General features: G+C 59.5%; 1 protein-coding gene across 1 annotated transcript; it reads left to right on the top strand.

Annotated features, from left to right (window-relative positions):
• The first annotated feature begins 566 nt into the window (after window positions 1-566).
• On the top strand, window positions 567-20,274 carry IL23R (interleukin 23 receptor). The gene is made up of 14 exons (XM_075424185.1): window positions 567-624; window positions 1,243-1,536; window positions 1,651-1,774; window positions 2,770-2,954; window positions 3,123-3,268; window positions 4,989-5,148; window positions 6,270-6,352; window positions 7,029-7,272; window positions 10,162-10,359; window positions 11,689-11,772; window positions 16,823-16,873; window positions 17,718-17,814; window positions 19,102-19,192; window positions 19,654-20,274. Exons 1-14 carry the CDS (start codon window positions 567-569, stop codon window positions 20,272-20,274), a joined length of 2,436 nt encoding a protein of 811 aa, XP_075280300.1.
• Window positions 20,275-22,037: the final 1,763 nt, after the last annotated feature.

Below are 22,037 nucleotides of genomic sequence, written 5' to 3'. Positions count from 1 at the left end.
GAAAGCCTCGCCACGCACCCCCATCACCCCCCAAGACCCCAAATCCCCAGCAGAAGCCTCGCCACGTGTCCCCATCGCCCCCCAAGACCCCAAATCCCCAGCGAGAGCCTCGCCACGCGTCCCCATCGCCCCCCAAAGCCCCAAATCCCCAGCGAGAGCCTCGCCACGCGTCCCCATCACCCCCCAAGACCCCAAAACCCCAGCGAAAGCCTCGCCACGCGTCCCCATCGCCCCCCAAGACCCCAAATCCCCAGCAAAACCCTCGCCACACATTCCCATAACCCCCCAAAGCCCCAAATCCCCAGCGAGAGCCTCACCACACATCCCCATCGCCCCCCAAATCCCCAGCGAGGGCCTCGCCATGCGTCCGCATCGCCCTCCAAAGCCCCAAATCCCCAGCAGAAGCCTCACCATGCGTCCCCATCGCCCCCACCGCGGCGGTCCCTGAGCACCCCGGGGCGAGGGCAGACCCAGCCGTGCCCGGTGAGCGGTGCGGCTGGTGGGCCGACTCGCACCTTCCCTCCCCCAGACTATGCCACCCGCGGGCAGCACCCGCAGCCCAGGCCATGGCGGGGTCCGGCGAGGCTTTGGTGCTCCGCGTCCTGCTCTGCTGCCTGTGTGGAGGTAAGCGGCGGCGTGGCACGGCACGGCACAGCACCACGGCTTCACCCTCCCGGACCACCGGTGCCAACGCCCCAGCCCTGCCGGGGAACCGGAGCGGGAACGTTACGATACTACGGATATGGATTTTTGGGGCGGGAGTGCTCGGGTAGCATGGCGGGGGGCTCCGACGCCCCATGGCACCCCCTCCTCCCAGCTCAGCATCCCACCGCGCTGCAGCACGTGCCGCCTCCGCATGCACGACGCTGCGCCCGTTCCGGGAAGGGCAGATGGAGCCCGATACGGGCGGCGAGCTGATATCCCCCATCTGATAGCGCGGGGCGGCGGGTGCCTCCGCGCGGGGGCTGCTGCCCTAATCTCAGGGGGGGGATCAGAGCTCTCGAGGCGACGGGTTATTTCCCCGCAGTCATTTAAGCGTTTAACCTAAAATCGGTGAAACTGGCTGTTTCCGATCCGCGGGGATGAGTCACCGGGTCGTGGCTGGAGGCGAGGGGGGGGGTTGTCCCCGACCCAAGGGGGAGCGAGGGGGGTCCTGCCGCGGTGCCCACCCTGCTCGGAGCGATGGAGCCGGCGGGCATCGCGTCCTCCATCCCGGAGCTGACGCGGCGGGTGTCGGCGCAGGGCTTGCGAGCGGCTTGTGCTCGGGGCGCGTCTGGATCGAGCCGGCGCCGGTGGTGCGGATGGGCTCCGACATCTCCATCAACTGCCTCTCCACCCTCGGCTGCCCCTGGGCCAAGTTCCTCGTCCTCCTCAACTACAGCCGCACCGAGGGTCTCCCGCGGCCCCTCAACAGCAGCGCCGTCCAGCTCCGGCTGCGCGATTTCCGGATGCCCCTTGGCTCCGTCGTCTGCTTCGCCCGCTGCCCCGACAGCGAGACCGACCAGCTGGTGTGCGGCACCAGCGTCCTGGCCGGCTGTGAGTACCCCGCCGCGGCTCCGGCGTGCCGGCGGTCACCGCACCGCACCCGGGAGGTGGGGGGTCCGCGGCACCCCGGGCTGGGGGTGTCCGCACGCTTCCTTGCCTCCGCAGACCCCCCGGACCCCCCCGGTAATCTGAGCTGCACCGTCGGTGAGCGCTCGGGACGCCTGGTCTGCACGTGGGACGCGGGGCGGCCGACCCACCTGGACACCCGCTACACCCTCCACCTGCGCAGGTAGGGCCGGCGGGACGGGGGCTGCGGCGACGCGGGGAGCCGGAGGGGGATGGCGCGGTGACCGGCGGAGACGGAGCGGGGCACGCGGTCGGGGCGCGGTGACCGCAAATCCGGCGACGCCGGGGCTGCTGCCCTAGTTACTCTTCCTAAGCTCGCGTCTTCCTCATCTCCTGCTCACGAACGAGGGTTGAGCTCCACGGGATGGGCGATGCGCGCTCGGTGCCGCCGGCAGCCCCGCAGACACCGCGTCGCGTCGCCGCGCGCTACGGCAGCGCGGTTTTTGCGGGGGGATGGGGTCTCCCAGCTAAACGGGGTGATTTGAAGAAGCTGGCGCAGCCAACGCTGCCCAAACCCCGAAACCGAAACCCCGGCGGGGTGCAGGAGCTGGAGGCTGACGCGGGCGTGCTGGGGGCTGCGCGGTGCAGCACAGCCTTCCTCCCCGGCCCGTGACGCGCGCTGCCGGGCGCCGAATCCCCACGGCACAAGGCCGGCAGGCTGTCACAGCGCGTCTGACTCCATGAAGCGAACGCGTTGAATCCCGTCACACGTCGGCTTTGCAAAGAGGAGCGAGTAACCGCCCGCCTGGGTCTGCTTGAGTTCAGATCAGAATCACAGAATGGTCAGGGTTGGCAGGGAGCTCTGTGGTCACCCAGCCCAACCCCCTGCCCAAGCAGGGTCACCCAGAGCCGGCTGCACAGCACCATGTCCAGGCGGGGCTGGAATATCTCCAGAGAGGGAGACTCCACAGCCTCCCTGGGCAGCCTGGGCCAGGGCTCCGTCACCCTCAGAGGGAAGAAGTTCTTCCTCATGTTCAGCTGGAACTTCCCATGCTCCAGTTCGTGCCCGTTGCCCCTTGTAGATGAGATATGAGCCGCGCAGGCAGAGAGAACGGAGAAAGTTCCCTCCCCGCGGCGAAAACGCGCCACGGAAATGTCGAGACCCGGAGGCGGTGGCTTTCTGGTTTGCCGTAAGGGCTCTGACCTTCTGCTTCCCAGCGTGGGGACGGCTGTGGGGGATGCTGAGGATGCTGAGGAGGAGGAGGAGGAGGTCTTCCCCGCGGGCTCGCCGGTGCCGCTGAGCGCGCTGCGCAACAGGAGCCGCTACTCGGCGTGGGTGCAGGCCAGCAACACGCTGGGTGCCGCCCGCTCGGCCCCCCGGCTCCTCGACCTGCGGGAGCTCGGTACGTCCATCCGTCCACCCATCCATCCATCCATCCGTGAGCCCACCACGTGCTGCGCCCAGCCGTACGCCCTGCCCCGAGACGTCGCGTTGGGGACACGCGTGAGCGGCGTGGCTCGCACGTGGGCTGCCAGCCCCCCGACCCACGCTCTCCCGGCTCGCCCCGCAGTGGTCCCAGCTCTGCCCCTGGTCGCTGGCGCCGAGACGACGGAGACGTCACCTCCCGTCACCATCATCCGCTGGAGCAGGCAGACGCAGCTGGAGAACGTGCGCTGCGAGGAGCGACACAAAGCCGCCGGTGCTCCGGCGTGGCACGTGAGACGGCCTGGGACCCCCACCCAAATCCTGCCCCTGTGCAGACCCACGGGCAAATGGCCCCGGCACCCATCAGAGCCCCCCTAAAATGGCCCCGGTGCCAGAAGCCCAGCGTGGTGGTGGGCCAGGGGCTCTCACTGGATCCCAGCACCCACTGGAGCACCCCCAAAATGGTCCCGGTGCCAGAAGCCCAGCATGGTGGTGGGCCAAGGGCTCTCACTGGATCCCAGCACCCACTGGAGCCCCCCCAGAATGGTCCCGGTGCCAGAAGCCCAGCATGATGGTCAGCCAGGGGCTCTAACTTGACCCCAGCATCCACCAGAGCCCCCCAAGAATGGCCCCAGTGCCAGAAGCCCAGCGTGGTGGTGGGCCAGGGGCTCTCACTGGATCCCAGCACCCACTGGAGCCCCCCCAAAATGGTCCCGGTGCCAGAAGCCCAGCATGGTGGTGGGCCAAGGGCTCTCACTGGATCCCAGCACCCACTGGAGCCCCCCCAGAATGGTCCCGGTGCCAGAAGCCCAGCATGATGGTCAGCCAGGGGCTCTAACTTGACCCCAGCACCCATCAGAGCCCCCCCCAAAATGGCCCCGGTGCCAGAAACCCAGCGTGGTGGTGGCCCAGGGGCTCTCACTGGATCCCAGCACCCATCAGAGCCCCCCCCAAAATGGCCCCAGTGCCAGAAGCCCAGCGTGGTGGTCAGCCAGGGGCTCTAACTGGACCCCAGCACCCACCACAGCCCCCCCCAAAATGGCCCCGGTGCTGGAACCCCAGCGTGGTGGTGGCCCAGGGGGTCTCACTGGACCCCAGCACCCACTGAAGCCCCTCAACATGTCCCTGGTACCAGAAGCCCAGCGTGGTGATGGGCCAGGGGCTCTCACTGGATCCCAGCACCCACTGGAGCCCCCCCAAATGGTCCCGGTGCCAGAAGCCCAGCATGATGGTCAGCCAGGGGCTCTAACTTGACCCCAGCATCCACCAGAGCCCCCCAAGAATGGCCCCAGTGCCAGAAGCCCAGCGTGGTGGTGGCCCAGGGGCTCTCACTGGATCCCAGCACCCATCAGAGCCCCCCCCAAAATGGCCCCAGTGCCAGAAGCCCAGCGTGGTGGTGGCCCAGGGGCTCTCACTGGATCCCAGCACCCATCAGAACCCCCCCCAAAATGGCCCCAGTGCCAGAAGCCCAGCATGGTGGTCAGCCAGGGGCTCTAACTGGACCGCAGCACCCACCACAGCCCCCCCCAAAATGGCCCCGGTGCCAGAACCCCAGCGTGGTGGTGGCCCAGGGGCTCCCACTGGACGCCAGCACCCACTGGAGCCCCTCAACATGTCCCTGGTGCCAGAAGCCAAGCATGGTGATGGGCCATGGGCTCTAACTTGACCCCAGCATCCACCAGAGCCCCCCCAGAATGGCCCCAGTGCCAGAAGCCCAGCGTGGTGGTGGCCCAGGGGCTCTCACTGGACCCCCCCCGAGCTTGCCGGGTGCATTAACAGTGTGGACAGCGCGTGGACCATCGTCACCCTCCAACCCCCCAGCACTGGGGACCCCCTCGGCGGGCGGGACCCCCCTCGGCGGGCAGCACCCCGAGGCTCAGCCAGCCCCGCGTGCTCGAGGAGGACGGTGCCCACCGCCATCCCCGCAGACGAGGAAGGCAGCGACCGCTCTGTGTGTGGGGGTCCCGGCTGCTTCCCGCTCCCCCCCCTCAGCACCCCGCATCCCTCGCAGGTGCAGGCGTGGGACGGCGCGGCGCAGCGCGGGCCCCGCTCGCGGCACGACCTGCAGAGTGACACGCAGTACGCGTTCCAGGTCCGCTGCCGGCTCAGCCCTGCCAGCAGCCCCTGGAGCACCTGGAGCCCCCCGTTTCTCTACACCACCCCCGAGGCAGGTACGCTCAGCTGCTCTCGCCATCTCCCCCCCAAAATCCTCGAGACGTCCCACCCCAAGCTCAAGTTAGCCAGCGACGCGCGCACACGCGATGCGGGAGCGTGCACATGGCCGCCCCGCCTGGGCACGATGCCGCGGGGCGGGGGGCACCGTCCCCATCTGAGCACTGTCCCGAGCTGGCAGCTCCCCTCGCGTCCCCCCCAGCACGTGGCGAGCGCTTTGGGGCAGGGTCCTGAGGTGGCCACGGTGCCGGAGAGAAACGCGGGGGACTTCGGGGGGCAGATGGCTGGTGGAACGGAGGGAGGAAGGGGATGCGCCCACCCGTCTCATCTGGCCTGGTCCCCGGGGCAGCGTGGGCTGCGGGGGGTGGGAGCCCCATGAGTGGGAGCCCCGAGCGCAGGTGGGAGCCCCGTGGATGTCTGGGTGGGAGCCCTGAGCACGGGTGGGAGCCTTGTGGATGGGTGCGTGGAAGCCCTGTTTGTGGGTGGGAGCCCCATGAGTGGGAGCCCCGAGCACAGGTGGGAGCCCCGTGGATGGCTGGGTGGGAGCCCTGAGCATGGGTGGGAGCCTTGTGGATGGGTGCGTGGAAGCCCTGTTTGTGGGTGGGAGCCCCATGAGTGGGAGCCCCGAGTGTGGGTGGGAGCCACATGAGTGGGAGCCCTGATTGCGGGTGGGACCCCTGAGCACAGATGGGAGGCCCGAATGTGGGTGGGAGACCTGTGGGTGGCTAGGTGGGAGCCCAATTCACAGGTGGGAGCCCCATGAGAGGGTGCCTGTGAGCCCTGATTGTGGGTGGGAGCCCCAAGTGTGGGTGGGAGCCCCACGAGTGGGAATCCCAAGCATGGGTGGGAGCCTTGCTTGTGGGTGGGAGCCCCGAGCATGGGTGGGAGCCTGGTGAGAGGGTACCTGTGAGCCCTGATTGCAGGTGGGAGCTCCAATTGTGGGTGGGAGCCCCAGTTGTGGGTGGGTGGAAGGGACCCCCGAGCACGGGTGGGTGCCCCGATCGCAGTGGGAGCTCCAAGCACAGGTGGAAGCCCCGTGGGTGGGCTGCTGGGTGCCCCGATGGCGGGTGGGGGGGATCCCAGCCGGTCTCCCCAGGGGCTCAGCCCACTCCCCCCGCAGCCCCCGCCGTCGCGCCCGCAGTCTGGCGGCGCCTGGGTCCGGTCTCCCCCGATGGCAGCCATGAGGTGACGGTCCTCATCCAGGTAAAAAGCCCTTTTTTTTCAATTTCCTTGGCAGCTCCCGAGGAAATTCTGGCTCCTGCCCAAGCACAGCCCCTGCCAAGGGCCCTTCGGCCACAGGGGGAGGGGGGAGGCGAGACCCCAACAAGTCTTTGGGGCAAAATCTCCCCATCCTTGCAAAACCCACCCATGTGTCGCCCAGACTAGGGGACATCTGTCCCACTCCAGGGCTGTCTGTCTGTCTGCAAAGGGCTACGAGGATGAGGAGGGGACTGGAACATCTCTCCTACGAGGAGAGGCTGAGCGAGCTGGGCTTGTTCAGCCTGGAGAAGAGAAGGCTGAGAGGGGACCTTAGAAATGCCTCTAAATATCTGCAGGGTGGGTGTCAGGAGGATGGGGCCAGACTCTTTCCAGTGGTGCCCAGCGACAGGACAAGGGGCAACAGGCACAAACTGGAGCATGGGAAGTTCCAGCTGAACCCGAGGAAGAACTTCTTCCCTCTGAGGGTGATGGAGCCCTGGCCCAGGCTGCCCAGGGAGGCTGTGGAGTCTCCTTCTCTGGAGATATTCCAGCCCCCCCTGGACGCGGTGCTGTGCAGCCAGCTCTGGGTGACCCTGCTTGGGCAGGGGGTTGGGCTGGGTGACCCACAAAGATCCCTGCCAACCCCGACCATTCTGTGACTCTGTCTGGCCACCCGCAGCCCCTGCAGCCCCGGGATGCCCGCGGGAGGATCCTGGGCTATGCTGTAGCCGCCAAGACCCCCAGGGGATCACAGCCCCCTTGCAACGTTTCCAGCACAACCTGCACCCTCCTGGTACCCCTCTGCAACACCTCCGGCACAGCCTGCACCGTCCGGGTGCCCCCGGGAACCCGAGCCCTCCACATCACTGCGCACAATGCCAAGGGCGCTTCCAGCCCCGCCATCATCCCCCTTGGCCTGGAAGGTAGGGTCCCCTTGGCTGGGGAGGTGGGGTCCCCCTTGGGCAAGAAGGTGGGATCCCCCTTGGCTGGGGACATGGGGTCACCCTTGGGCAAGAAGGTGGGGTCTCCTTTGGGCAGAAAGGTAGGATCACCTTTGGCCAGGGAGGTGGGGTCCCCTTTGGCTGGGGACATGGGGTCACTCTTGGGCAAGAAAGTGGTGTCCCCCTTGGCTGGGGACATGGGGTCACCCTTGGGCAAGAAGGTGGGGTCCCCCTTGGCTGGGGACATGGGGTCACCCTTGGGCAAGAAGGTGGGGTCCCCCTTGGCTGGGGAAGTAGGGTTACCCTTGGGCAAGAAGATGGGGTCACCTTTGGCTGGGGACATGGGGTCACCTGTGGGCAAGAAGGTGGGGTCCCCCTTGGCTGGGGAAGTAGGGTTACCCTTGGGCAAGAAGGTGGGGTCAACTTTGGCTGGGGACATGGGGTCCCCCTTGGCTGGGGAAGTACAGTCACCTTTGGCTGGGGACATGGGGTCACCCTTGGGCAAGAAAGTGGGGTCCCCCTTGGCTGGGGACATGGAGTCACCCTTGGGCAAGAAGGTGGGGTCCCCCTTGGCTGGGGAAGTAGGGTTACCCTTGGGCAAGAAGGTGGGGTCACCTTTGGCTGGGGACATGGAGTCCCCCTTGGCTGGGGAAGTACAGTCACCTTTGGCTGGGGACATGGGGTCACCCTTGGGCAAGAAGGTGGGGTCCCCCTTGGCTGGGGAAGTAGGGTGACCCTTGGGAAAGAAGGTGGGGTCCCCTTTGGCTGAGGAAGTAGGGTGACTCTTGGGCAAGAAGGTGGGGTCCCCCTTGGCCAGGGAAGTAGGGTCCCCCTTGGCTGGGGACATGGAGTCACTCTTGGGCAAGAAGGTGGGGTCCCCCTTGGCTGGGGACGTAGGGTCACCTTTGGGCAAGAAGGTGGGGTCACCTTTGGCTGGGGACATGGGGTCCCCCTTGGCTGGGGAAGTAAAGTCACCTTTGGCTGGGGACATGGGGTCACCCTTGGGCAAGAAGGTGGGGTCACCTTTGGCTGGGGACATGGGGTCACCTGTGGGCAAGAAGGTGGGGTCCCCCTTGGCTGGGGAAGTAGGGTGACCCTTGGGCAAGAAGGTGGGGTCACCTTTGGCTGGGGACATGGGGTCACCTGTGGGCAAGAAGGTGGGGTCCCCCTTGGCTGGGGAAGTAGGGTTACCCTTGGGCAAGAAGGTGGGGTCACCTTTGGCTGGGGACATGGAGTCCCCCTTGGCTGGGGAAGTACAGTCACCTTTGGCTGGGGACATGGGGTCACCCTTGGGCAAGAAGGTGGGGTCCCCCTTGGCTGGGGAAGTAGGGTTACCCTTGGGCAAGAAGGTGGGGTCACCTTTGGCTGGGGACATGGGGTCACCTGTGGGCAAGAAGGTGGGGTCCCCCTTGGCTGGGGAAGTAGGGTTACCCTTGGGCAAGAAGGTGGGGTCAACTTTGGTTGGGGACATGGGGTCACCTGGGGGCAAGAAGGTGGGGTCTCCCTTGGCTGGGGAAGTAGGGTTACCCTTGGGCAAGAAGGTGGGGTCACCTTTGGCTGGGGAAGTACAGTCACCTTTGGCTGGGGACATGGGGTCACCCTTGGGCAAGAAAGTGGTGTCCCCCTTGGCTGGGGAAGTAGGGTTACCCTTGGGCAAGAAGGTGGGGTCACCTTTGGCTGGGGACATGGAGTCCCCCTTGGCTGGGGAAGTACAGTCACCTTTGGCTGGGGACATGGGGTCACCCTTGGGCAAGAAGGTGGGGTCCCCCTTGGCTGGGGAAGTACAGTCACCTTTGGCTGGGGACATGGGGTCACCCTTGGGCAAGAAAGTGGTGTCCCCCTTGGCTGGGGAAGTACGGTTACCCTTGGGCAAGAAGGTGGGGTCACCTTTGGCTGGGGACATGGGTTCACCCATGGGCAAGAAGGTGGGGTCATCTTTGGCTGGGGAGGCAGGGTCTCCCTCAGCTGGGTCCCCCTCAGCAGGGAAGGTAGGGTGTCACCACCCCCCAGCTTCAGCCTTGCAGAGACTGGATTCTATCAGCATTGCAGGGGAAAAAACGCCAACTTGCACTAAAGCAAGGGAAAAGCCCCGGCAGAGCTCTGCCCGCTCCGCCGAGGGAACACAACCTCCTCCGGGCACGGGCAGCATCCCCCGGAGACGGAGATGCTCTGCGGCCACGCATCGCAGCAGCCCTTGGAGCTTGAAGGCTGCAGCAACAAGCTTCAAAATGCATTTCTGATGCCTGCGTTGGCTGGCAGGGCTGCGCCGCGTGGCAGGCTCGGCGCGAGCTCGGTGCTCCCCAAGCCACCTCCGGCTGCTCTGCCGGCGAGCCAGCCCCAGCAAACAGAAAGCAAGGAAAAACAAAAAACCAAAAAAATGAAATCCTTTCTGGGCCACCTTCGGTTCCCTGCGCCCCAGCTTGTGGTTTTCCCCACAACCACGCTTTCCTATTTTTTGAAAAACGTCTCTTTGAATGAGCAATGGGAGGGGAAAGTCCCAAATTCAAACTGAGGACAAATACATGACTAAAAAGAAACCGAAGAGAAATAAGGTGGAAAAAACTCTCTAATCTCTCACGCTTATCAGAACCGTGCTCCTTTCTGGTAAGAAATGACAGGTAAAATATTTCTTACGAGACGTGACAGAGCTGAAGACGGGCTTTTGTGGTTCATGTTTGTGAGCAGAGAGATGTATCTAAAAATAGATATAATTTTTATATACATATAAACCCACCACCACATTCTAGCACTTCGTGTTCCCTCTCCAGTCCTGAAACACTTTCAGGAGAGATGTTTCTCCCGGCCCTCACGAGTCCCCACCCTCCGAAGAGGAGGATGGGCTGACAGCCCCCTTGCCGTCTCTCTCCGCAGAGCTCCCGGCGCCGGTGGCCGTGGAGGTCAAGGCCGAGAACCAGAGCAGGGTCTCAGTGGCCTGGCAGCCCCCCCGGCGCAGCGGGAGGTCCCCACTCTGGTTCATAGTGGAGTGGGTTTCCACCGCCCAGTATGGCCAGGAGGAGCGGTATTCTTGGAAGAGGGTCCCACACCAGGAGACGCACACGTACATCCAAGGTGAGGTGTTCTGGGAGCCCTGGTGCTATCTGGTGCAGTTCATCGGGATTTATAAAGCCAAAATATTTTCTGAAGGCAACGTTTGGTTTGAAATGGAGCCCCTGCCCACGTGTTTTTGGAGAGTGGGGCCAGGAAGGGAGGAGTGAAGCGATGGGACATGTGAGGGCAGCCAGCGGGATTCGGTCCCCCAGGTGAAGGTCACAGGGGAAGAAGGGACAGTGGAAGAGGCTGGAGTGACATCAGCTGGCAGGCAGGGAAGCCACCCTGGACCTGCAGAGGCCTGCCCCAGCACAGGAGATGCCCATGGGCATTTACAGAATCACAGAATCACAGAATGGTCGGGGTTGGAAGGGACCTCTGGGGATCCCCCAGCCCAAACCCCTGCCCAAGCAGGGTCACCCAGAGCAGGCTGCACAGGACCTTGTTCAGGTGGGTCTTGAATATCTCCAGAGAAGGAGACTCCACAACCTCCCTGGGCAGCCTGGGCCAGGGCTCCATCACCCTCAGAGGGAAGAAGTTCTTCCTCATGTTCAGACCGAACTTCCTCTGCTTCAGTTTGTGCCCGTGCCCCTTGTCCTGTCGCTGGGCACCACTGGAAAGAGTCTGGCCCCGTCCTCCTGACCCCCACCCTGCAGATATTTAGAAGCATTTCTAAGGTCCCCTCTCAGCCTTCTCTTCTCCAGGCTGAACAAGCCCAGCTCCCTCAGCCTCTCCTCCTAGGAGAGATGCTCCAGTCTGCTCATCATCCTCGTAGCCCTCCGCTGGACTCTCTGCAGTAGCTCCTCATCTTTCTTGAACTGGGGAGCCCAGCACTGGACCCAGCACTGCAGATGGGGCCTCCCCAGGGCAGAGCAGAGGGGAAGGAGAACCTCCCTCGACCTGCTGCCCACACTCCTCGTGATGCACCCCAGGATCCCATTAGGATACCGCGCAGCCCCCGAAGCACTAAGGCTGTTGCTTTCACACCTCTCCTCCCCACCATGACTGGGGAGACGAGCCTGCAGGTCCTCCCCGACACAGCCTGAGCCCAGCAGCGCCGACATCCTGGGACCCATCCTGCTCCATTCCAGCTTCTCACATTAATTCTGGTGCTCACCGGTTTTGGGGTACTCCCTAGCTACCTGACCACACTTTTGCTCTTCCGCATGTGTTTTTGGGAATGGCTCATGCAGTGGCTTTCCCCAGGGAGGGAGGGCATGCAGCGGGCTCAGAGCTGGGCACCTCCACCTCCATCTACTTCCACCACTCAGTACTAAGCCCTTGAGCAAGCCTAGAGCTTTCTCAGCAGCTTGCAAAGATATTTTAAAGGCAAATCTCCCTTCTTTCTAGACGAGGCAGCGGCAGGAGGTCACATCAATGTGTGGGTGTACGCCGTCTACCCTGATGGAGTCAGCAAACCAAGCTCCAGCCAAGGTAAGCCCCCTTGGGGGGAGAAGTTGCTGCTTGCTGCAATGGAGCTGCAGAGCTCGGCTTGCTGTTTCCTTCTTGATGTTCCCAAAAGCTGCCAGTTTTGTAGAATTACTTTTAGAAAAAGATGTAAAATCCTCCCATTCAGCAGAGGAAAGCAGGGCTCTAGGTGGAAACCTCTTGGCTGCAGGACAGGAAAATAGAGATTTTTATCAATGCACCTGTATGGAAGCCTTCTCTAGCTGAGCTTTGCTCCTGTGTGCAGATCTACTGCACGCGAGAACCACGTCTTGCCTCACAAGATACACCAGTGGAGTCATCATCCCTTTTTGTGATAGAAAAGATGAGGTTGCTGCTTCGCAAAATATTGTAGGTAAATCAAAACATAGGAAACAACTTCTACAGAGACCACCTGGCTGAGCTGCAGCCCACCCTTTCTCACCTGGAGTGGGATGCAGGCAGGCTTCTGTTCTGGAAACTGTGTTAGAGAAGAGCAGGGGCCAATTTACAAAGAAAGGGGAGTAAGGACTGTCACCATCTCCAGCACTGCGTGCATTGGCTTGGGTTGTCCTCAAGAGCTGGCACACTGAGCTGATCCATGCTGCTGCTGGTCCTCACCCAGGTGAGCCAGGACCATCCACACACAGCTCAACATCTGAGGACACCTCCCAGCACCACCACAGAACCATAGAATCATTAAGGTTGGCAAAGACCTTGAAGATCATCAAGTCCAACTGTCACGCCAACCCCACCATGCCTGCTAAACCATGTCCCCAAATGCCACAGCCACACAGTTTTTGAACTCCTCCAGGAATGGGGACTCCACCACTGCCCTGGGCAGCCTGTGCCAATATCTGACCAGTCTTTTAGTAAAGATATTTTTCCTAATATCCAATCTAAACCTCCCTGATGCAACTTGAGGCCATTTCCTCTTGTCCTATCGCTAGTTACTTGGAAGAAGAAACCAACCCCCGCCTCACTCCACCCTCCTGTCAGGGAGCTGTAGAGAGCGAGAAGGTCCCCCCTCAGCCTCCTCTTCCCTAGACTGAGCAGCCCCAGTTCCCTCAGCCGCTCCTCATCAGATTTGTTCTCCAGCCCCCTCCCCAGCCTCACTGCCCTTCTCTGGCCGTGCTCCAGCCCCTCCATGTCCTGCTTGGAGTGAGGGGCCCAAAGCTGAACAGAGCACTCAAGGTGCAGCCTCACCAGCGCCCAGTACTGGGGCCCAATCCCTGCCCTGGGCCTGCTGCCCACACCATTTCTGACACAAGCCAGGATTCCGGTGGCCTTCTTGACCACCTGGGCACACTGCTGGCTCATGTTCAGCTGGCTGTCAACCATCACCCCCAGGTCCTTTTCCACTGGCAGCTCTCCAGCCACTCCTCCGCAAACCTGGAGCGTTGTGTGGGGTTGTTGTGACCCAAGTGCAGGACCCAGCACCTTGCCCCATTGCTGAATCCCATATGATTGACCTCAGCCCATTGATCCAGCCTGTCCAGATTCCTCTGCAGAGCCTTCCTACCCTCAAGCAGATCAACAATCCCACCCAACCTGGTGTCATCTGCAAACATACCGAGGGTGCACTCATACCTGTTCTGCATACACCACAGCACCAACAAAACCTCTGCATCTATGGGTGCTGCACACAGTGTCCGGTGGTGGCTGGGCAGGTCCACAGAGATGAGGTCAGGTCATGAAGTCAGCCCACAGGTCAAGGTTTGGACCTCCAGCTCCTAGAGATAGCCCAAAAAGAGCTGAGTGCCTGGGGCTGAGCTTAAATAGAGCACCTGGGCAGGGGGTGTGGGTGGAGGCCCCAGCTGAGGCTGGTCAGGGCCATTAAGAGCTGTGGGTGCCCTGACAGAGCTGCCTGAGGCTGCAGGCCACCAGAACACCTGAGGACATCATCAGTTCACTGCCCCATGCTGTGATGCAATTTTACATGGGTTATGTAAAGTTGCTCAGATACTTGCCCCACGACAAACCCGCTCCGTCTTTCTTCTTGGCACCCCTCATGGCTTTGAGAAGCGCAGTTATTCCATTTTCTCCTAAGAAATGGAAAAAAATATTCCTGGCTGGTTCATCCCGGGCTGTTCATGGCTGTTAGCCCTGGCTGTTATCATCACGGACATGCTGACAGCCTTTGGCTTCAGGCAGGCCGGGTTAGCTCTGTTGACATGAATTTCCAGGTCTCTGATCCTCAAGTGGGCTTAAACCTTGTCGGCAGCTCTCTGTCTGTGTGGAAAGGGGAAGAGCTGGGTGTCAAAAGGAGGGTGCTCTAACCTTTGCAGTAGCAAATGTATTAGAAAAGTGTTAAATGTTTAAAAATAGAGACTTCATCCTTAGTGGTTGCGTAGGCTCCTCTAACAAAGCTTGGGGGTTCATGTGGGGAAGTACCAAGGTGAGGCACCAGTGAAGGTCGCGTCTGTGACAAGGTTTGCTTACAAAGCACCAGCACAGAATCACAGAATCACAGGATGGCAGGGGTTGGAAGGGACCTCTGGGGATCCCCCAGCCCAGACCCCTGCCCAAGCAGGGTCACCCAGAGCCGGCTGCACAGCACCGCGTCCAGGTGGGTCTGGAATATCTCCAGAAAAGGAGACTTCACAACCTCCCTGGGCAGCCTGGGCCAGGGCTCCGTCACCCTCAGAGGGAAGAAGTTCTTCCTCATGTTCAGACGGAACTTCCCATGCTCCAGTTTGTGCCCGTTGCCCCTTGTCCTGTCGCTGGGCACCACTGCAAAGAGTCTGGCCCCGTCCTCCTGACACCCACCCTGCAGATATTTAGAGGCATTTCTAAGGTCCCCTCTCAGCCTTCTCTTCTCCAGGCTGAACAAGCCCAGCTCGCTCAGCCTCTCCTCGTAGGAGAGATGTTCCAGTCCCCTCCTCATCCTCGTAGCCCTCCGCTGGACTCTCTCCAGTAGCTCCTCATCTTTCTTGAACTGCGGAGCCCAGAACTGGACACAGTGCTCCAGATGGGTCCTCACTAGGGCAGAATAGAGGGGAAGGAGAACCTCCCTTGACCTGCTCTCCACACTCCTCCTAATGCATCCCAGGATCCCACTGGCCTTCTTGGCAGCCAAGGCACACTCCTGGCTCATGGTCAACATGTTGTCTCCCGGCACTCGCAGGTCCCTCCCCACGGAGCTGCTCTCCAGGTCAGCCCCAGCCTGTACTGGGTTTTTCCTCCCCAGGTGCAGGACCCTGCACTCGCCCTTGTTCAGTTCCCTGAGGTTCCTCTCTATCCCAGCTCTCCAGCCTGTCCAGGTCTCGCTGGATGGCAGTGCAGCCGTCCAGTGTAGCACAACCCGCAGATGACACCCACAGCAAAATCTACAGCTTGACCCCACAGGTCGAACCTGGTTCTTCATCTGCCTTATTCAGGTGGAGCCCGTCCATTGTCAGTAAGCCATTACTGTAATCATTTTTTATTTATTTATTTATGCAAGTTCGATGAGCCAGCGCCACCTGCCCCCCAAAACTGCTGAGCTCCCGGGCTGCAGCATGACATCCTCCATCACTTGCCTGCCTCAACCCGAGGGGTCTGAGAGATGCTTTGCTGTGTCTGCAGCGTGCTCCAGCCGAGCGGCCTTGCACTGCAAACACACTCGGCTTAGGGAACTGCAACACTTCATCTCCAGGAGCTCTACCAGGAGGTGCATACGCTTCAAACGCACAAAATCAGGGGCAGGACCTTTTCTGGGAATTTTTTTTTTTTTCCCCTTTGGAGAGGAAGAAATTGCATTTGGCCTTGGGTTTGCGTTCTACTGGCCAACACAATTCATAGAATCACAGCATGGTAGGGGTTGGCAGGGACCTCTGTGGGTCACCCAGCCCAACCCCTGCCAAAGCAGGGTCACCCAGAGCCGGCTGCACAGCACCGTGTCCAGGTGGGGCTGGAATATCTCCAGAGAAGGAGACTCCACAGCCTCCCTGGGCAGCCTGGGCCAGGGCTCCGTCACCCTCAGAGGGAAGAAGTTCTTCCTCAGATTCAGCTGGAACTTCCCATGCTCCAGTTTGTGCCCGTTGCCCCTTGTCCTGTCGCTGGGCACCACTGGAAAGAGTCTGGCCCCATCCTCCTGACCCCCACCCTGCAGATATTTGTAAGAATTTCTAAGGTCCCCTCTCAGCCTTCTCTTCTCCAGGCTGAACAAGCCCAGCTCCCTCAGCCTCTCCTCGTAAGAGAGATGCTCCCGAGGGAAGATCAGCTGTATCACTTCCACTCCTCACAGACGCTTGCTGAACCTGCTCTTACATTTCCAGGAGAAGACAACTTACCCTGGTGCTCCTCAGCCTTGCTGCTAGAGCAGTTGTCCTCTTTCATGACCTTTAACTGCTGCAGTCCCCGGGATGCTCCGGCGGACCACATTCTCCCGCTGGCGAGGGTGCACATCGTGCACGTCCCGGCAAAGCCCCTTTTTCTTGCAGGGTGGCCCCAACCCCAGCAGATCACGGCAGCTGAGGTCTGACTGCGGGGCACGGCGGTTCCTTCTCTCCCCTCTCCTTTTCCGCAGCGGTGACGGCACCGTGTGCTTGTTGAGGAGAAGCGATCCCAAGGGAATGACTGCAGTTGGCTGGGGAGAAAACTTGGTGCTGATTTTAGCAAAAATACGCTTCTTGCCATGGCAGGCTCTTTAGCTGAGTATCTTCCCTCGCTGCACAGCCCGTCACACCAAGGGATGTTTCCAGAAAATTCCATCCCAGGCGGTTCAGGCGCTTTGGGAAATCATTTGTAGGTGCTCATGAAAAATGACCTCCGATTCCTCAGGAAGGCTGAATTCTCGTTTCGGGTGCTGGGGGGAGCGACGCATGAGGAAGGTGGTTTGTAATGGGTGTTATGTGTTCATCAACACTTAATTGGGTCTCTGAGAAACAGGAGATTATGCAGAGTTCAGCTAGAGCTGGAGTTGCTAATTGCTTCAGGGGGCTTTGTTTTTCTCGCTGCGCCATGATTTATTTTTCTAAATATCATTAACAAAACAAAAACAAGCCATAGCTGCTACATCACCCGCTGTCCTCCGAATGAAGTTATGGACATTTTTCCCCTCTCTCTGCTCAAGAAGTCCCGTCGGAGGACCAGCTCCTGGGCAGCACCTACAGCGAGATCTCCCACGGTAAGCAGACGGTCGCTCCGACTTGGTAAGCCAGGTTCTCCCCTTGACCAGAAGTGGATGTTTTCGACTGAGCGGTGCCCGCAGCGTCTGGTGATGGGGAAGGGAAATCTCCCTTACTCTTTGGACAGGTCAAAAGGGCTGCGTTGGAAAAGCAGCTTTTCACGGGATGGGGGACAGGAGCCGTGTGGCAGGAAAGGCTGCAGCGCTCTCGTGGATGAAAACCATCCACGTAACGCATGCCTCAAGTTTTGCTTTCTCATGAGACTTTTAATATAATGTAATTTAATAATAAATTATATTAATAATTAATATTAATAAAATTAATAATGTGTGTTACAATAAGAAACCAAGGAAAACATAAAGTAGCATTAACGTATAGCATAGTAGTGATAGACTCTTTAGACCTGGTAGTTTGAACCGAAGACTCATTTAAACATTTCCCTTCCACTTTTCTAACCTCAGTTACGCCGCTGGCTTGCACACCTCCTGGTGAAGGTTTGCTTTATGATCTGTTGCAGTAGTTAAACCAACAGCAAAAGCCCCGTCAGCTGCAGAATTCGCTTCGGCGTTTCTGGAAGGCGAGGCTGCGCGGGAGGTGGTTCGACACCATGGCCACGCTTCTTGGCACGGCTGGGGCGAGCCAACCCCCCAGCCCATTCGCTCCGCTCGCAGGGCAGCGCGGCTCTGGTTCGGCTTTCGTCGCGGCGTTGGGAGCCAAAGGGCGAGGGGAACGCTGGAGGCTGTTCCAGCAAGGCTCTGCCCTTCGCGTCGACGAGCGGTGTGGCGGATGGGGCGGTGGAGCAGGGCTGCCCCACCGACCTCCTTCCTCTCTGTCCTTTTTCAGAGGATGACGTTGGAGTTTTCCTGGGACTGGGCTTCAGCGTGGTCGTATTATCAGTTGTTTTTGTAATTCTGATGTGTAAAAAGTCAGCCAGAAAAAGGTATTACTTTCTCCTCCACATTTTTATTCCTGATTTCCAACTCGTGCCTTTCTTCCACAATATTTTAAAAATTAACTGCAGAAACCAGTCCTTTTCACGGCAGCCTTGTCTGACTGTGGGCAGCTTCACCCACTGACCAGGTTGCTGTGTGAAAAGACAGTTGTGTGCTCTACAGTAAGGCAGAGACCAACAAAAACAGTGAAAAAATCATTCCTCTGTAAAGGCCAGCCCGAGGGACGCACAGTAGTACTGTAGAGATGTACGGGCGGGGGTAGAAAAAGAGGGGAAAACCCAACCTCTGTAAGTGAGTTTTATCCGAGGACTGGCTGCTCCCAGTTTTGATGGGGGGGGGATGCTGAAGCCCCTCACACCTGGACCCCTAGGGCAGGCAGAGACTGGAGAGCAAAGGAGCTGGGAAGCTCAACCAGGAGGATCTTCATCATGGGTTTTAGTACCAACTGCTGTTCGCTGGGCACCCTCGCAAACCAGCACTCAGCTGTCCCAGTTTGCCGCCTGACTGGGATGCCCAGGAGTCCAGGGACTGCTGTCCCGGCACAGATCCGGGGCAACGGGTGACCTCTGTGGCACAGAGCCACTGGTCAGATCTTCCCGACAAAGCTAGAAGAGGGAGAGGGAGAGGGGGGAGGAGACCTGGGGGTAGTCGGTGTCGAGGGTCTGCCTCTTGCGGTTCCTGAACCCCACCTAATTCTTCTGCCCTCGATGTAATTGTGAAACAGGGGCATTTCAGCAGCGACAGGGACCGTGTCTTTTCCCAGTGCACCAGAAGGCCAGCCAAGCTCAGCGAAATGAAAATCTCTGGGTTTAAAGTGATTTTCGTTTCTGCAGCAGCTGTGGCTGTAGGAAAATCAACTTTCCTTACTGCTGTGTATTTGATTCCACCATGTCAGGGCACGTGTGCCTCCTCTGGCTCGTACACATAGCTTGGTCCTCCCCCCAGCCCCCAGTTTAGCAAGAGTTTCACCTACAGACCAGTACAGCCATGAGGAACTTACCTAGAGTGGTTCAGCTTCCAGAATCAAACCTGGAGGAATAAGATCGAAAGATCGTAGAATCCTAGAATGCTTCGGGTTGGAAGGGACCTTTAGAGGTCATCTAACCCAACCCAAGAGCTAGAGTTTGACTGGGGAAACCCACCCACCAGTGAAGGATGGATGCACTTCGTGTGCCCCTTCTGCCAGGGGACAGTTTCATCCTGCGTGGAAATAAGTGACGAATAATAAAATGGACTAATGTCTCAGGGTTTATTATTTTTTCTTTTTGATGAAGAATTAACGCCACCGTTGTGTCGCTCTTGCCGAAATGGCTGTTTGAAGACGTTCCTCATGTGGAAAACAGCAACGCGGTGAAATCACTCCAGGTAATTGCACCGTCACCTCCCAGCTTCTCTTCACTGTCTGCCCTCAGATTAAAGCTTGCTCCAGAGTGGTGAGAAACACGGATGAGAAGAGGATAAAGGTCTAAGGGACCAGGAACTGATCAGGAAGCATTTCCCAGCCATCTGCAAGGCGCGTGGGAGCCCAGCTTGGCTGAGGTCTTTAAACCTTGCCTCAACATATGATTTATTCGGTGGCCACGGTTGACTCACGCCGCCCTTGGAGTGTGTGCAGAAGCGTGGAGAGGGGCACAGCCGCTCCCCGTCTTCCCCCGTCCACCTCGCTGTGCTCTCTTTCACGGGGGGCGGGGAGTGGATGGGACAGTTGGAAGACAAGATGAAGACAACAGGCCATTGCCCCATTTCTTCCTTGGGCTGCTCTGCTGATAGCTCTCCCATTGGTAAAATTTGCCAGTTTGTTACGACATTTATAATTTTTTTTCCAGGAAAAGAGCGATTTCACAAGTAACAGTTTCCATGAGCCGTTCTTGGACACCAGTGACCCCGCAGTTACAGAAATCAAGGAGGTGCCAGCGCACGAGGAGTACAAGAACGTGGCCACCAGAAGGAAGCCCAGCAGAGACGTCCCCGAGGACGGGAAGTGCCTGGGCAGTGTGGCACCAGCCCGCATCATGGCCCCTGAGCCCATCAGTGACTACAAACCTCAGGTGTCTGACGGGAACCCGCTGGGCTACGTAGCTGCCAATGCTTACCAAGCACAGCCTTCCCCAGCCCTCCCCGAACCGGAGATGAACGTCTTCTTTGGAGACTACACGAGCCCCGTTCCCCAGCTGTGGGACGGGGAGGGCGGGGGGCACCAGCTCTGTCTGCTGGAGAAGATCAACCTCATCTTAAACAGCAGCCGGAGCGGGCAAAGCCAGGCGTTCAGCTCAGCCCCGGGTGGACAAGGCTCCGTCCTGGAGAACCGGTGGGGACATGCGATGGCCGGTGACGCGCAGGAGCAGACGCTGGTCCCCGACGAGCTGGTCTCCTGCCTGAGGGCCGCGAACGGGGACTCGGTGGAGATCAAGACCTGCTTTCCGCAAAGCATAGGAGGATTGTTTTGAAAAAAAATTTGTAGTTGTGATTCAAAAAACCGAAGCGATGACCGTGCCACGTACCAGCCTTTGGGATCGCAGACGGCAGAACTGGAGCACACCTCCACATCTGAAATTTGCCCTCTTCATCAAATACAAATTCTTGTGGCTGCCTGAAATGCTTTGGCTGTTAAATCACAATTTTAAACTTACCTCATACTGTCAGAAGCACAAAAACCGTAAAACTTGGATTCCCGCAAGAACTGAAATCCAGAGGAGGGGATTTTTGCAGAAGGCAATACGCTTCAGTCAGAATTCAAAACCATTCCCTTGTTCAATATTTGGAGCATTTCATCCCTGGAGCTGATTGCAGTTAAAATGGGTGCAATGATGCTTTAGACATCCTGAAAGAAGTCTGTAAAATATCTTGGGATTGCTCCTAATGAAGAGACACCACACCGAGGAGGGTTTGTGTATCGTACAGCAGACACCAACAACACGAAATCTTTTCTGTTTGACAGAAGAACCCAATTTCATTTTCCCTCCTCTTCAATCACAAAAACTACGTCAGGTAAGAACAAGCCTCCATCGTCTGCCAGGCTGATTTAAAATCTCTCTGAATTGGTCACCGGACAGATTCTTCATTCTGAGTGAGGGATTTATCATCTGACAGCGGCTTGTCACCGCCTCAGCCTTGCCGTGCTGCGTGAAGTGCGACGTGGCACAGCAAAGTGGCATTTATCAGGCACGTGACAGGGAATTTGGATCTTCTGAGGTCCAAAAAATGAAATACAGGAGTCTCCTTACTGCTGAGCAGTCAAGAAATAATTTGCAAGCTTTCCCAGGACTTACAAAATGTTCCCAAAGCAACCAGAAACCCCCTGGAAATGTGGGAGGTTGGATTACACATCCATCCACTGATGAACCTGATCGTGGATTCACCGGACCTTGACAGGCTTGAGGGGTGGTCCCTTGCGACCCGCATGGAGTTCAGCAAGTGCAAGGTCCTGCACATGGCTCGGGGCAACCCCAAGTAGAAGTACAGGCTGGGTTGTGAATGGATGGAGAGCAGCCCCCAGGAGAAGGGCTCGGGGGTGCTGGTTGACCAGGAGCTCAACATGAGCCAGCCACGTGCGCTGGTAGCCCATACCGCAGCTGTGCCCTGGGCTGCATCCCCAGCAGCGTGGGCACAGGGTGAGGGAGGGGATTCTGCCCCTCTGCCCCGCTCTGCTGAGACCCCCCGGGAGCCCTGCGTCCATCTCTGGAGCCCTCAGCACAGGACAGAGCTGGAGCTGTGGGAGCGGGACTGGAGGAGGCCCCAGCAATGATCCGAGGGCTGGAACCCCTCTGCTGGGAGGAGAGGCTGGGAGAGCTGGGGCTGCTCAGCCTGGGGAGGAGAAGGCTGCGGGGGGACCTTAGAGCAGCTGCCAGGGCCTGGAGGGGCTGCGAGAGAGCGGGAGAGGGGCTGGGACAAGGGCATGGAGTGACAGGACAAGGGGTGATGGCTTCAAGCTGAAACAGGGGAGGTTTAGATGAGATAGGAGGAGGAAATTTTCCACAGTGAGGATGGTGGAACCCTGGCCCAGGCTGCCCAGAGAAGCTGTAGCTGCCCTCCCCTGGCAGGGTTCAAGGCCAGGCTGGACGGGGCTGGGAGCAACCTGGGCTGGGGGAAGGGGTCCCTGGCCGTGGCAGGGGGTTGGGACGAGGTGATCTATAACGTCCCTTCCAGCCCAAACCATCCTGTGAGTCTGCGATTGCTCACACACTCACAGCAAACATTCCGAATGCTTTGC

This window comes from Opisthocomus hoazin, chromosome 6 (assembly GCF_030867145.1).
Source record: "Opisthocomus hoazin isolate bOpiHoa1 chromosome 6, bOpiHoa1.hap1, whole genome shotgun sequence".
Classification (NCBI taxonomy): Eukaryota; Metazoa; Chordata; class Aves; order Opisthocomiformes; family Opisthocomidae; genus Opisthocomus; species Opisthocomus hoazin.
Note: the sequence above shows the minus strand (reverse complement) of the source record. Positions and strands in the feature narration are given on the sequence as shown.

What these genes read in the sequence shown, in the direction of transcription:
- IL23R (XM_075424185.1), top strand. Translation starts at nt 567, where the DNA reads ATGGCGGGGTCCGGCGAGGCTTTGGTGCTCCGCGTCCTGCTCTGCTGC. An exon ending in CCGGTGCTCCGGCGTGGCAC is followed by an intron (nt 3,269 to 4,988) that starts GTGAGACGGCCT and finishes CATCCCTCGCAG; the next exon opens with GTGCAGGCGTGGGACGGCGC. An exon ending in AGGTGACGGTCCTCATCCAG is followed by an intron (nt 6,353 to 7,028) that starts GTAAAAAGCCCT and finishes GGCCACCCGCAG; the next exon opens with CCCCTGCAGCCCCGGGATGC.